We start from the raw sequence: 16,569 nt of genomic DNA, 5'->3' as shown, positions 1-16,569 counted from the left end.
TTTCTTTATTGCAGCAACACAGCCCCCCTCCCCCGATCTTGAGGTCGGGGTCCTATTTACAGTAATATCAATGAATGCTCACTATATCCAGGAAGTCATGAATCCAGTAGTTCAAGTTTTGCTAAAACTGCACTTCTTGGATAATTTGGCTTAAAGGTCTGAGGTCTGAGTGCCCTTCTGGTTTTGGAAATGGGTTATACCACTCAATGTTTTGTTTTACCCACAGTTCCTCATAGTTTTGCGTATTTTCGCATTTCTAAAAATAAAATGTGTTTTGAGTCATACAAAACTCACACCATCTGTAAAACAGAAATGACTTTAATATTTAAATATTTCCCATTAAATTCATACAAAGCTCAACATAAACCACAAACAAATTCACTGTTAAATTAAGTACAAGTAGCTACAAGATAGGCAGTGGCATTTTGGAAATAAAGATCTACAAAAAGCAAATAGGAGGCACGACAAGGAAAATTTTTAAAGAGTCAGAAAATAAAGAGTGAGTTTAAAAATTAGAGAAAAGGGCTGAGAGAAGGAAGTGGTAGGAGACCTGACTTATTGTGCTGATTCACACAACATGAGAACATGGCCTCGTCAGCGAACAAAGAAATCAGCTTTTTCTACCCCAAAAACTTCACAGCATTCAGACTTCGGGCCTTCTGAAAGAGCTTACCTGGAAAAGTTCAAATCCCTGATCACAATTCTGATTGTAAATGAACGATTCTGGCTTCTTGATGTTTGGAATGGTTAAACTTTAAGACACAAATCCAAACCCACTGCTGTTTGAAGCACTGGAACGCTTGAATTGTATTTCTAACTGCACTAACAGACGTATTGTAGGAGGAGGAGCAGACAGAAGCGCTCCAGATGAAGCTACGAGATTGTGTTCATTTATTTTGTGAGCATGAACAGTCAGGGTGCCGGCGTGGGCGGTTTGAAGAGGCCTGTCTTTCTGAAGTAGCGGACGATGAAGGGCACAGACACCAGTGTGACACTAATGCGAACCGGAGCGAAGAGCTTGTGGATGGCGTACGCCAAGACAAAGGTGCTGGTTCCTGCCGCCATTCTGGAGCAAACCACTGCCTCGCTGAAGCCCAGTTTGCACAGCAGGGCCGCCATGTCGATTCCACTGGGAACACAAAGTGACACAGGAAACTGGTTACACATGCAATTCACATGCAACTCCACCAGAGGGAGGTGTAGTCAAAGGAACACCAAGTAAATGATTTAGTGTTCTCTTTGGGCTGACAGTGCTGAAATTCTAAACCCTGTGCGATAGAGTGCAGGAGGCTTTCCATTTTGGATACTCGTGGAAATGCCTATGTGAAGACTGAGTGTGCTTAGAGCTGTTCGAATCAATAACAGAGCTAACCCTCTCATTAACAGCTCCGCTGCATTAGACAAGCATCCATCTGACGACTGTTGCGGCCGGGAGGTCACGGACTTATATAAGTTTCAGTTCGAGCCTCATCATCGGCTATTTTAAGAAATCTCCACTCTGCAAGATAATCTTTTCCAATTCTCTTCATGGCACTCAAACCCCTGGGACTGAGCCTGACAGAAAAGAACAGGAAAATTAAGCTTCTGCCTACATCCTTTCGGGCACATGGGTGCATTGTTAGATTGTTTTACTTTGCTATTTTGGGTCTGTGTGCCAAATAAATTAACTAATTCATTCAAAATTCTACAGATGCATTCGTGTACAATGGGTGCGCTGCCTTTCATAAACCCCCCCCCCAAGCAAAAGACACAATACCTGAATATAATCACACTGTCTACCTAAAACCATTTTAAATACGTTAATAGAAACAATGAATGGTTATGAGTGCAATGGTAAGAAAGACAGAACATTCCATCTTTCACCTCATGAAAGATTCTTACTATTGCATGAATGAAAAAAACATTATTTGTATTATATAACGTGTAACAATCCTGACAACATAGTCCATACCTGATGCCGTGTACTGACTTCTTCGTGTACAGACTGCCGTCTGCTTTCCTCAGTCCAGCGAAAAATCGAGACAGAAATTTGTAGAGTTTTTAATCCAACATCGCTTGTAACCTGACGTCCCAGTGAATACTGCAAATGCTTCCAGACTACTTATGGCATATTCTGTTTTTTGTGTCTGTGTTACAAGAATGAGCACCATTAATAAAACAAACCCCATCATGTTTGTTTTTAAGCTAAGCGCCATCACAACTAGTGTGAGTGCATGCAATGGTAGCGCTGTGCAATGGTACAAATCATATGGAACCAAAATTGCCCAGTCAATTGAACACAATGGCAAATGGGAGGAATGATCCAGATCACGTGACATACAAACCACCAATCAAATAACAATGATCTATTCAGGTATATATATATATATATATATATATATATATATATATTAACACTGGGTTCATACATTATTAGTCCAATAATAATAAAACTTGTGTGACTGAACGCAGCTACAAATGTAAAATTGCAAAACCCACTAAAACAAAACTAACTGAAAAAAAAATGTATTTTTTTTTTAATCATATGGTGTGGTATATTCTACTTTCCATGCACACTTCCATGGCCATAACACCATGCGTCACAAACTGCTGATCACGTGGCCTTAACGTTGGTGCTACAGATACCAGTTTCTGTAGCTTGTAATGGAACACTTTATCCTGGATTCGGTCCTGGTTCGTGGTATCACTGTCACAAATTCAGATCGTTCACTCATTAGGTTTACAGTCTCTTTCCCATCTTCACTGGAAAGTTATTAACCATCACAGTGACACATTAACTCCTGAAGTATAACTGAACTTGGAGCTAGACTGCCTGATATCTTACTGTCACTTTCAGAAAATGACCATTCAGAAGACAGTTTTGAGGACAGCTTAAACTCAGTGCTCATGACCACATTAGAGATGACATTAAAACCAAAGCCCCCACCCCCCACCTCGGGTTTAATGATTACTTACATGGCCTCAAGCATAAGACTAGAGGTCTAGAACAGAAATGGCATTGTTCAAAATTAGAAGTATACACTACTGGCTACAAAGCGGGCCTATTACTCTGATTTGACAAACAAAAACAAGCAGAATTCAAAGTTCCTATTTGACACGGTGGCAACACTTAGTCAAGGACAACCACCTGTAAGTCGCTCTCCATTTACAGCCCAAGATTTCTTAATTACTTTGAGAAGAAAACAGACGACATGAGGTTAAGCACATCCCAGCATGCCTTAGTCCAGCCACTGTACCCTGTTACTGATGTGTGTGCCATCACTGATGCAACACCTAGATTTACCGAATTTTCTAGTATTTCACTGGGTGTGCTGAAAAAACTTGCAACTTCTGCTAAAAGCACAACCTGTCTTTTCAACCCTATACCAACAAAACCGTTTAAGGATCTGTGGCCCATTCTTTGGCCTACTGTTGTGAAAATTATTAATCTGTCACTATTAGAGCCCGACCGATATGGATTTTTTGAGGCCAATGCCAATAACGATATTTGGATGAAAAAAAATGCTGATAATCGATAAATCGGCTGATTTGGCAATAGACGAAAAATCAGCCGATATTTTTTTTAAATGAATAAAATGTTCTTTTTTTGGACCCTTAACAAAAAAGGTATGAGCTAAAAGCTGAAGCTTTGTCCTCATATTGATTAACTTTATAACAGAGAAGAATTTTCAAGTTCAAAAAATGCAATTGGAGCAGTTAGGGGGCTATTCAAATGGGCCAACTAGTAAGATAACACTCCTGAAAACGATCTTTGCCATAACACGTGAGGTAAATCTGCCCTACGATTGGATTTTGGAAAACCATGTGAAGGAGAACCCATTCCGATTGGACACTCACATTGCGCACATCATCACTCATCTTCTTTGAGGAGTACCAAGATGGCTGACGGTGGATCAAAATCGGAGTTAACTTTTCAGCAAAAAAAAAAAAAAAAAAAAAAAAGTAAGTTTCTATCTCATATCATTAAAAAGTTATTACAATTTAGTAAAGCTTGGTCGCAGCTGTCGTATACGACGGCATCGGCCCCAGAGGGTTAATGGCGAACGGCAGTAATTCCCAGAACCCTTCCGGATGACCAGCAGTAAACCAAAGTTTTTCATGCTAGAAATAAAGTTTACACAACGTGGGCTTAATAAGCGTGACCGACGCAATGAAGCACATTTGACACATTACTACATAAACAGTCAATCAAACTGAGTTGACACCCTCTCTACTTTTAAGATTAGGCTTAAAACTTTCCTTTTTGCTAAAGCTTATAGTTAGGGCTGGATCAGGTGACCCTGAACCATCCCTTAGTTATGCTGCTATAGACGTAGACTGCTGGGGGGTTCCCATGATGCACTGTTTCTTTCTCTTTTTGCTCTGTATGCACCACTCTGCATTTAATCATTAGTGGTCGATCTCTGCTCCCCTCCACAGCATGTCTTTTTCCTGGTTCTCTCCCTCAGCCCCAACCAGTCTCAGCAGAAGACTGCCCCTCCCTGAGCCTGGTTCTGCTGGAGGTTTCTTCCTGTTAAAAGGGAGTTTTTCCTTCCCACTGTAGCCAAGTGCTTGCTCACAGGGGGTCGTTTTGACCGTTGGGGTTTTACATAATTATTGTATGGCCTTGCCTTACAATATAAAGCGCCTTGGGGCAACTGTTTGTTGTGATTTGGCGCTATATAAAAAACTGATTGATTGATTGATTGAACTGAAACAGGAGAAATGTGGGGTGAATGTAATCGCAAAGTTATTACAAACAACATCCTTCTAAACTTACTTGTATGCTTTTGTCAGCCGATCAGTGCAGTGTGACGGAAAACTACGGGGGACGGTGATGAAAACATTTAAGCAGGGGTGAAAGCAGCTTTCAGTTAAATGGAGTCAGAGCTCCATCTACTGGACAAACGGTGCAAGGACATTTTACATTGCAGACACAAACATTATTTCAGTAACTGTTCCGTTTATGAGAAATTATCGGCTTTCTATCGGCAAAATTTCGGGCGATAGTGAGTACTTTGAAAAGGGCTTATATCGACCGGTCGATATATCGGTCGGCCTCTATTCGGAATCTGTTCCTAAAAGGTTCAAATCTGCAGTGATTAAACCATTACTTAAGAAACCTAACCATGACCCTAGGCTACTGAAAAACTATAGGCCGATATCAAATTTATCTACTATAAAATTCTTGAAGTGGTTTCACAGCACCTCGTGGACCATCTTACTGAGAATAATATTTTTGAGCAACTGCAGTCTGCATTTAGAACATGTAATTCCACAGAGACGGCTCTCACAAAAGTGGTGAATGATCTTCTGTTTGCAATGGATTCAGACACCACTACAGCTCTGGTGTTGTTAGATCTTAGTGCTGCGTTTGATACCGTGGATCATCGTATTCTATTTGATAGGCTGGAGAATCATTTTGGGATTACTGGGAATGTACTTGCATGGTTGACATCTTAATTAACCAGTCGCTCTCATTGTGTTCCATACAACAACACTACCTCTAACCTTGTTGACATGAAATATAGGGTTCCACAGGAGTCTGTCTTAGGCCCCCTCCTTTTCTCCCTTTATATAGCACCCCTTGGGCACATACTGTGGGATTTTGGGATTACTTTTCAGGGCTATGCTGATGACACTCAGTTGTACATGCCGATAACTGCAGATAATCTCATACACATAAAGTCTTTAGACGATTGTCTTGCATCAGTGAAAAGCTGAATGTCCAGCAATTTCTTAATTTTAAACTCGGACAAGACCGAAATGATGGCCCTTGGTACACCGAGACATCAACATCAGTTTGACCAACTAATACCTAGCCTAGGCTCGTGTGTCATACATCACACTCACAAAGTGAGGAACCCTGGGGTGATTTTAGATCCCCACGTTGTCATTTGACCTCCACATTAGAAATATTACGAGGACTGCTTTCTTCCACCTTCGAAACATAGCTAAGATTTGTCCCATCCTGTCTCTGGCTGATGCAGAGACCCTAATTCATGCATTTGTCTCTTCTAGATTGAACTACTGTAATGTTCTATTTTCTGGTTTACCGCAGTCCAGCATGAGGAGTCTCCAACTGGTTGAAAAAGCTGCTGCCAGAGTTTTGACAAGAAGCACAAAGTTCGACCACATTACACTTATTTTTACATATCTTCACTGAATTCCGGAGGTCAGATTTTAAGGTAAGTTAATAACCTGAAAAATTATTCATGGAGTGGCACTTCCCTACTTAGCTGACCTAATTAAAATCTACGTACCTTTTCTTATCATGCCCCTGTTTTGTGGAATGATCTCCCTAAGGAGATAAAACAGTCCGATTTTGTAGAGACAGTCTAGTACAAACTAAACATGCACCTATTCTCCCTCTCGTATGGCTAGCATGCTGGCATAGTATGGAACTATGCTTCCTATCCCTTTACATCATCTTACTAGCAACGGAACAGGTCTCGGACTCACTTCATCCAAATTCTGGGTCTGTTAGTGAAGCTCAGGCCTAGCTTTACTGCTGGTGAACTCATACCTTAGGTGCAGTTATTTCGGGAAGATGGATTCTGGGACAGAGTACTGATGACATCGTGCAAGGCTGTCAACTGCGCACAACAGGGCGCTGGACTGACCATGAAATGCCATGGCTGAAGCTGATGCAGCACATACTGCACACTTCTGGAATGTAATCATTCAAGAGGACAGCTTGTGCTGTGAAGTCACTGATGACGTAATGGATGGACACTGGCCCTGCACCCCAGGGTGCTGGACTCCCTGCCTGTGGCGCCAATGATTATGTGCTCATCTCAACAATGCACTTTGTTTGTTGATGCAATTCTGGTTTTTTGGTTTCTTGTTTCTTCAGCTTGGTAAAAACTTTGTGAAACCCTTGTAACTGATATGCATAAGCAGTGGGTCACCCCTCTGACTCTGGTCTGCTTCAGGTTTCTTCCTCAACATCATAAGAGGGAGTTTTTCCATTACGACTGTCGCCTGTGTGCTTGCACTCGGGATTGGTAAGGTTACACCTTACTCATGTGAAGCGCCTTAAGGCAGCTTTGTTGTGATTTGGTGCTGTATAAAAGAAATAAACTGAATGTCAAGTATTACCATAGTAATTCTTAACACCAGCCAGAGTACTGAGTGAATTCACTCAGTGCTCAGGTCTCAGTAACCACTCAGATCATGTTTCTATTTGCTGCAAATGAACTTCATGAAATTTATTGTAAACACCTGTTCTGATCTTTGAGCCCCAATGAAATGACCTTGCTGTATTTCAATGGCTGGTCAGCAAAACTGAGACAGACTTATCAAATCAAATCAATTTTATTTATATAGCGCCAAATCACAACAAACAGTTGCCCCAAGGCGCTTTATATTGTAAAGGCAAAGCCATACAATAATTACGGAAAAACCCCAACGGTCAAAACGACCCCCTGTGCGCAAGCACTTGGCGACAGTGGGAAGGGAAAAACTCCCTTTTAACAGGAAGAAACCTCCAGCAGAACCAGGCTCAGGGAGGGGCAGTCTTCTGCTGGGACTGGTTGGGGCTGAGGGAGAGAACCAGGAAAAAGACATGCTGTGGAAGGGAGTAGAGATCAATCACTAATGATTAAATGCAGAGTGGTGCATACAGAGCAAAAAGAAACACTCAGTGTATCATGGGAACCCCCCAGCAGTCTATGTTTATAACAGCATAACTAAGGGATGGTTCAGGGTCACCTGATCCAGCCCTAACTATAAGCTTTAGCAAAAAGGAAAGTTTTAAGCCTAATCTTAAAAGTAGAGAGGGTGTCTGGCTCCCTGATCCGAATTGGGAGCTGGTTCCACAGGAGAGGAGCCTGAAAGCTGAAGGCTCTGCCTCCCATTCTACTCTTAAAAACCCTAGGAACTACAAGTAAGCCTGCAGTCTGAGAGCCATGCGCTCTATTGGGGTGATATGGTACTAAGAGGTCCCTAAGATAAGATGGGACCTGATTATTCAAAACCTTATAAGTAAGAAGAAGAATTTCTATTCTATCTAGAAATTTTATTCTAGAATTAACAGGAAGCCAATGAAGAGAGGCCAATATGGGTGAAATATGCTCTCTCCTTCTAGACCCCGTCAGTACTCTAGCTGCAGCATTTTGAATTAACTGAAGGCTTTTCAGGGAACTTTTAGGACAACCTGATATTAATGAATTACAATAGTCCAGCCTAGAGGAAATAAATGCATGAATTAGTTTTTCAGCATCTCTCTGAGACAAGACCTTTCTAATTTTAGAGATATTGCACAAATGCAAAAAAGCGGTCCTACATATTTGCTTAATATGCGCACTGAAGGACATATCCTGATCAAAAATGACTCCAAGATTTCTCACAGTATTACTAGAGGTCAGGGTAATGCTATACAGAGTAAGGATCTGGTTAGACACCATGTTTCTAAGATTTGTGTGGCCAAGTACAATAACTTCAGTTTTATCCGAGTTTAAAAGCAGGAAATTAGAGGTCATCCATGTCTTTATGTCTGTAAGACAATCCTGCAGTTTAGCTAATTGGTGTGTGTCCTCTGGCTTCATGGATAGATAAAGCTGGGTATCATCTGCGTAACAATGAAAATTTAAGCAATGGTGTCTAATAATACTGCCTAAGGGTAGCATGTATAAAGTGAATAAAATTGGTCCTAGCACAGAACCTTGTGGAACTCCATAATTAACCTTAGTCTGTGAAGAAGATTCCCCATTTACATGAACAAATTGTAATCTATTAGATAAATATGATTCAAACCACCACAGCGCAGTACCTTTAATACCTATGGCATGCTCTAATCTCTGTAATAAAATTCTATGGTCAACACTATCAAAAGCAGCACTGACGTCTAACAGGACAAGCACAGAGATGAGTCCACTGTCTGAGGCCAAAAGATGATCATTTGTAACCTTCACTAATGCTGTTTCTGTACTATGATGAATTCTAAAACCTGACTGAAACTCTTCAAATAGACCATTCCTCTGCAGATGATCAGTTAGCTGTTTTACAACTACCCTTTCAAGAATTTTTGAGAGAAAAGGAAGGTTGGAGATTGGCCTATAATTAGCTAAGATAGCTGGGTCAAGTGATGGGTTTTTAAGTAATGGTTTAATTACTGCCACCTTAAAAGCCTGTGGTACATAGCCAACTAATAAAGATAGATTGATCATATTTAAGATCGAAGCATTAATTAATGGTAGGGCTTCCTTGAGCAGCCTGGTAGGAATGGGGTCTAATAGACATGTTGATGGTTTGGAGGAAGTAACTAATGAAAATAACTCAGACAGAACAATCAGAGAGAAAGAGTCTAACCAAATATCGGCATCACTGAAAGCAGCCAAAGATAACGATATGTCTTTGGGATGGTTATGAGTAATTTTTTCTCTAATAGTTAAAATTTTATTAGCAAAGAAAGTCATGAAGTCATTACTAGTTAAAGTTAAAGGAATACTCTGTTGGGAAAGTGTAGTGACACGGACCCACAACAGGGGGCGTAAATGAACGGACAATGGAAGGAGTCAAATTATAACACTTTACTGGTGTGAATGTCACAACCAAACACAGCAGAATCAGAATGTGCAACAGTCAATTAATAAAAGGTGTCGTGTGGGCAGGCTCGACGATAGGCGATGCCCGTCTGGAAACGAACCGGAACCACACGATTTCCACCGCCACCTGAACCCAAGGAATACTGGAGCCGCCAAGTCCCGGAGTCCCCAGGTGGCCACCTTCCCGGCGTGTCGGATCTGGTACTGCTGGCAGAAAGCAAAAGACAGTCAAAGGATGGGTGTGTGAACACCCAGTAACAATGGTGGGAATGCCACCTCCACCTCTCACTCAGCGCGTTGCAGCGGTCTCAGCTGAAAAGGAGCGCCGTCTTGCACAGCCTCCTCAAAAATGACCGGTTCTCCTGCAAACACACAAAAGGGGCTGAGAGTATTACCTCCAGATGAAGATGATATCTCGGCAGTTTGGTGGAGGTGTCTTCCTGCTTTTATACCAGATGTATGGATTAGTGACAGCTGTCACAGATGATGGGTGACAGCTGTCACCACGGCTTGTTCCTGAGGCGGCAGCGCCCTCTCGTGCCTGAAGCCCGCACTTCAGGCAGGGCGCCTTCTGGTGGTGGGCCAGCAGTACCTCCTCTTCTGGCGGCCCACACAACATACTCGGCTCAATAGAGCTCTGACTCTTTGTCAACCTGGCTACAGTGCTGAAAAGAAACCTGGGGTTGTTCTTATTTTCTTCAATAAGTGATGAGTAGTAAGATGTCCTAGCTTTATGGAGGGCTTTTTTATAGAGCAACAGACTCTTTCCAGGCTAAGTGAAGATCTTCTAAATTAGTGAGACGCCATTTCCTCTCCAAGTTACGGGTTATCTGCTTTAAGCTGCGAGTTTGTGAGTTATACCAAGGAGTCAGGCACTTCTGATTTAAGGCTCAGCATCCAAAGTTGTCCTCAATGAGGATGTAAAACTACTGACAAGATAATCTATCTCACTCACATAGTTTAGGTAGCTACTCTGCCCTGTGTTGGTATATGGCATTAGAGAACTAAAGAAGGAATCATACCTTAAACCTAGTTACAGCGCTTTCTGAAAGACTTCTACTGTAATGAAACTTATTCCCCACTGGGGTAGTCCATCAGAGTAAATGTAAATGTTATTAAGAAATGATCAGACAGAAGGGGGTTTCAGGAATCTGTTAAGTCTTCAATTCATACCATAAGTCAGTACAAGATCTAAGGTATGATTAAAGTGGTGGGTGGACTCATTTACATTTTGAGCAAAGCCAATCGAGTCTAACAATAGATTAAATGCAGTGTTGAGACTGTCATTCTCAGCATCTGTGTGGATGTTAAAATCGCCCACTGTAATTATCTTATCTGAGCTAAGCACTAAGTCAGACAAAAGATCCGAAAATTCACAGAGAAACTCACAGTAACGACCAGGTGGACAATAGATAACAAAAAATAAAACTGGTTTTTGGGACTTCCAATTTGGATGGACAAGACTAAGAGTCAAGCTTTCAAATGAATTAAAGCTCTGTCTGGGTTTTTGATTAATTAATAAGCTGGAGTGGAAGATTGCTGCTAATCCTCCTCTTCGGCCCGTGCTACGAGCATTCTGACAGTTAGTGTGACTCAGGGGTGTTGACTCATTTAAACTAACATATTCATCCTGCTGTAACCAGGTTTCTGTAAGGCAGAATAAATCAATATGTTGATCAATTATTATATCATTTACTAACAGGGACTTCGAAGAGAGAGATCTAATGTTTAATAGACCACATTTAACTGTTTTAGTCTGTGGTGCAGTTGAAGGTGCTATATTATTTTTTCTTTTTGAATTTTTATGCTTAAATAGATTTTTACTCCCAGTGGTCTGGGAGCAGGCACCGTCTCTATGGGGATGGGGTATTGGGGGGATGGCAGGGGGAGAGAAGCTGCAGAGAGGTGTGTAAGACTACGACTCTGCTTCCTGGTCCCAACCCTGGGTAGTCACGGTTTGGAGGATTTAATAAAATTGGCCAGATTTCTAGAAATGAGAGCTGCTCCATCCAAAGTGGGATGGATGCCGTCTCTCCTAACAAGACCAGGTTTTCCCCAGAAGCTTTGCCAATTATCTATGAAGCCCACCTCATTTTTTGGACACCACTCAGACAGCCAGCAATTCAAGGAGAACATGCGGCTAATCATGTCACTCCCGGTCCGATTGGGGAGGGGCCCAGAGAAAACTACAGAGTCCGACATTGTTTTTGCAAAGTTACACACAGATTCAATGTTAATTTTAGTGACGATTGGCGTAACCGGGTGTCATTACTGTCGACGTGAATTACAATCTTACCAAATTTACACTTAGCCTTAGCCAGCAGTTTAAAATTTCCTTCGATGTCGCCTGCTCTGGCCCCCGGAAGACAATTGACTATGGTTGCTGGTGTCGTTAACTTCACATTTCTCAAAACAGACTCATCAATAACCAGAGTTTGATCCTCGGCGGGTGTGTCGCCGAGTGGGGAAAAACGGTTAGAGATGTGAACGGGTTGGTGGTGTACACGGGGCTTCTGTTTAGGACTACGCTTCCTCCTCACAGTCACCCAGTCGGCCTGCTTTCCCGGCTGCTCGGGATCTGCTGGAGGGGAACTAACAGCGGCTAAGCTACCTTGGTCTGCACTGACTACAGGGGCCTGGCTAGCTGTAGGATTTTCCAAGGTGCGGAGCCGAGTCTCCAATTCGCCCAGCCTGGCCTCCAAAGCTACAAATAAGCTACACTTATTACAAGTACCATTACTGCTAAAGGAGGCCGAGGAATAACTAAACATTTCACACCCAGAGCAGAAAAGTGCGGGAGAGACAGGAGAAGCCGTCATGCTAAACCGGCTAAGAGCTAGTAGCTGCGCTAAGCTAGCGGATTCATAAAAACACACAAAGTGAATAATGTGTAAATAATTTAGAGGTGATTCAGCAGAGGGAGTGCTTTAGTTAAGGCACGTGAAGATTACACTATGAAACAAATCGTTATCTAGTTAACTAGATCAATCTAACTACGTAGATTAAACAGTAAAACACCGCTGTGCTCCGGAACAGGAAGTGATACAATACCGCAGTGAGAGCCAACCACCAGTAGAGGCAGAAGAAGTCCTTCTCAGAGTATGAATATTTACAGTTTAATGGTAAATGGATTGCATTCATATTGTGCTTTTCCATCTGCATCAGACGTTCAAAGCGCTTTACAAATAATGCCTCACATTCAACCCGATGTCAGGCTGCTGCTATACAAGGCACCCACTACACACCGGGAGCAACTAGGGGATTAAGGACCTTGCCCAAGGGCCCTTAGTGATTTTCCAGTTAGGCTGCGATTTGAAACCAGTATCCTCTGGTCTCAAGCCCAACGCTTAACCACTAGACCATCACCTCCCCCAATTAACTAACGCATCTCTTAACTTGTATCAGCCTGATCCTGTCAGATCTCAGAGGTTAAGGAGGGTGGATCCCAGTTAGTAGCCTCTTTGGATGGAAGACCAAGGTCCATTTGTTTTTCCAGGTAAAACTGGAGTTGAGTCAGGAAGAGCAACTGACAAATCCAAATGCTGAGGTGTACTGGACGACCCTGAACAATTGTGAAATCTGATTTTGTGAGCTGGCAGGATAAAGTTTATTTAAGATTCAGTCCAACCAATTTGTAGGACTGTCAATGATGTCCAGTTTTTTCGCAGGACATGTCAATATATCACAATTAATTTGGTAACATACTTGGGAGGACATTCTGAATGTTATCCTTAGTTATTGTTCTTTCCTACACTAACTTTCCTTGTTTATTTTTTGCAAAAGTTACATTGCACAATTTAACAGTGTGTGATTGTTGTCATCCAGTGTTGCCAACTTGGCGACTTTCTCGCTAAATCTGGCAACTTTCCAAATCCTCGACGACTTTTCTCAAAAGCGACTAGCGACAAATCTAGCGTCACTGGAGACTTTTCTGGTGTTTGGTGACTCAGATCTAGTCTCTGTTCTCACCGAGCGGCAGCGGGTCTCCCCACCTCCGCTGCTGCTGCTAAAAAGCCACAGAGCCCTATTGCAAAGCACTGAGCGGAGGGAAATCTACACTCCTTGTTCAAACACGCACGTGAGATGCCTCCGTGGCAGTTCCTGCATTGAATGTCAAACCTGACTGACTCGCTCAGCTTACTCACCTCGTTTGCTGCACTGTGACTAACTCTCCAGACTGTGAGGATCCCTGGCCTTGAGAAGTTATGTTATTTTGAGAATGATGGCCACTTTTAATGCAAATAAACAAACAAACCAACAATCAAGTTTATTTGTAGTTCTAAATATTATGAAGGTATTTTACTCACCTTTTTTGTCTGTCACAAGAGAGAGAGAGAGAAAAAAAAAAAAATAGTACAATAACAAAGTAAAGGCATCTTTACATTAATTCTCTTCAAAAAATTCCTTAGAGCGTGACAGTTTTAAGACATTTGGGAGAGTCTATAAGCTTAATACTGCTTATATATTGTTCAAATTCAGACAGAAATCTGTAAATTCCTTTTCAATACTCTGTGTTTATGAATATGGAATTTACCCAAACATATTAAAACGTTAATAATGCATTATGATCGTCCCACAACATTTTTTCCCCTACAGCATCTGTGATGAGTAATACCATGCAAATAATATGCAAATTAGATTATGTCATTTAGCGACCTTCTAGTGACTTTTAGGACAGCCAATACCTACTTTTTCTTACTGAAGAGTTGTCAACACTGTCGTCATTCATCGAGTGTGGTTTTAAGCATAAACATAACATAGGGGGCATACTGCACCTTTATCTCACATTATAGCTCGTCCTCAACAGAAAAAAAAAGATCTGAACATTGCTTAAGACTTAACACTAACAAATAAATTATAGAGGTATTATCCTGACATTTTTTTTTTGTTTTAAATTCCACGGGTGAAGCAGTTTAGATGGACTATTTTTTTTTTCTTTAAATAAATCACAGATACCAGTCAGTAGCTCTTGTATAGCTAAAGCCATTTGGCTTGAAAACCTAAAACACAACCATCAGCTCTGTGATTTATCACCAGCAGGCACCCAAAGGAGGACGAGAAGCCACCGGTGTGTTTGCCTCTGTACCCGTAGGAGATCTTCTGCAGGTGGCTAACGCATACAGGGTTAGTGGGGCACCTCTGAGCAGTACGCCTCCTCTGGTCACCATATAGACAAGTTCAGGGTACGAGTACATATGTGAAAGAGGCACAATGTCACACTGGCATCAAGGTTACTTTTGGTTGGCATTTTCTCAAAGTACAAGACATTAAGCATTTCCAATCAAGCATGTTAATCCCTAATGTATTCTCCAAAACTCCACTCTACACGGTTCACACCAGATCCTCTCCATTAACACAAGCGGTAATCTGTTACCTGGATAGGAGGACATAGAACATTCCGAGGGACATTAGGGAGATCCCGATGTGGAAAACAGACTCCAACAGCTCCATACTCCCTTGAAGACATTCTTTAGCTGCTGGGTCTGACTGGGTTTGTGATCTCCTGGTTCTGTGTGCTCGGGGACCTCTCCGGAGGCGAGGTGTGGTAGTCAAAGCCTCTTTTTAAATTCTTCTCCTCCTAGAAACAGATGATGAAAATTAGACTGCTAACCGGTAACCATGTGTCTACCACAGCCAGGTGAAACGTGCATCCCTTGACCTCAACACTGAGGATATGCAACCTGGATCATGTACAGAAAGAGTGCACTATACAGCCAAAATATTGTAGCCGTCATCCACCCACAATGCAAGTGATACTCATGTATTCCAAAGTAAATGTTCATTTTTTCATAAAAAATCAAAATATCAAAGACATGGTTGGTGTCCAAGTCTCAGAACCACACAGTAAGACAGGAAGTAGGAGGGCCTAAAACACCTGGACCTTTGTTCTTCTGCAAAGCATTAGCATCATCAAACATCTCTATCCAGCAATGTCAACTCCAGAAACCCTTCTCTTGATTTCAAAGACTGAGGACCAAAAAGACTGAATTTTAGTCTTGATCCAAGACGATCACAAACCCAGACATTCAGAGTCCTCGCTCAGCTTTTCAATGTCGCAATCAAAGCATCTACTGCATACGGAAACATCACAAACACCAATGTACTTCATGCTGCGTCACATAAGAATTTGGAGACATTAAATCTATTGAATCTACTCAAGTTTAAATCATACAACACCCTGGCAAAAATTATGGAATCCACCGGCCTCGGAGGATGTTCATTCAGTTGTTTAATTTTGTAGAAAAAGCAGATCACAAGACATGACACAAACTAAAGTCATGTCAAATGGCAACTTTCTGGCTTTAGGAAACACTATAAGAATCAGGAAAAAAATTTGTGGCAGTCAGTAACGGTTACTTTTTAGACCAAGCAGAGGGAAAAAAATATGGAATCACTCAATTCTGAGGAAAAATTATGGATCATGAAAAAACAAAAGAACGCTCCAACACATCACTAGTATTTTGTTGCACCACCTCTGGCTTTTATAACAGCTTGCAGTCTCTGAGGCATGGACTAATGAGTGACAAACAGTACTCTTCATCAATCTGGCTCCAACTTTCTCTGATTGCTGTTGCCAGATCAGCTTTGCAGGTTGGAGCCTTGTCATGGACCATTTTCTTCAACTTCCAAAGATTTTCAATTGGATTAAGATCCGGACTATTTGCAGGCCATGACATTGACCCTGTGTGTCTTTTTGCAAGGAATGTTTTCACAGTTTTTGCTCTATGGCAAGATGCATTATCATCTTGAAAAATGACTTCATCATCCCAAAACATCCTTTCAATTGATGGATAAGAATAGTGTCCAAAACATCAACGTAACGTGTGCATTTATTGATGATGTAATGACAGCCATCTCCCCAGTGCCTTTACCTGACATGCAGCCCCATATCATCAATGATTGTGGAAATTTATGTTCTCTTCAGGCAGTCATCTTTATAAATCTCATTGGAACGGCACCAAACAAAAGTTCCAGCATCATCACCTTGCCCAATGCAGATTCAAGATTCATCACCGAATATGACTTTCATCCAGTCATCCAC

General features: G+C 41.7%; 1 protein-coding gene across 2 annotated transcripts in view; it reads right to left on the bottom strand.

Moving 5' to 3' along the window:
- Positions 1–300: 300 nt before the first annotated feature.
- fam210b (family with sequence similarity 210 member B) overlaps positions 301–16,569 on the bottom strand; it is a 31,596-nt gene continuing 15,327 nt past the window's right edge. The window contains exons 2-3 of one of the 2 annotated variants that reach the window (XM_034166113.1): positions 14,902–15,105; positions 301–1,129 (exon numbers count right to left, since the gene is read on the bottom strand). In XM_034166113.1, coding sequence (XP_034022004.1) covers positions 913–1,129; positions 14,902–14,978 — 294 coding nt within the window. In that variant the 5' untranslated portion in view covers positions 14,979–15,105 and the 3' untranslated portion in view covers positions 301–912. Of the gene's footprint in view, positions 1,130–14,901; positions 15,106–16,569 lie in introns of those variants that run through there. The other variant, XM_034166112.1, reaches the window with a different exon arrangement.

This window comes from Thalassophryne amazonica, chromosome 3, assembly GCF_902500255.1.
Source record: "Thalassophryne amazonica chromosome 3, fThaAma1.1, whole genome shotgun sequence".
NCBI classification, from domain to species: Eukaryota; Metazoa; Chordata; class Actinopteri; order Batrachoidiformes; family Batrachoididae; genus Thalassophryne; species Thalassophryne amazonica.
This window is presented reverse-complemented; position numbering and strand designations above follow the sequence as displayed.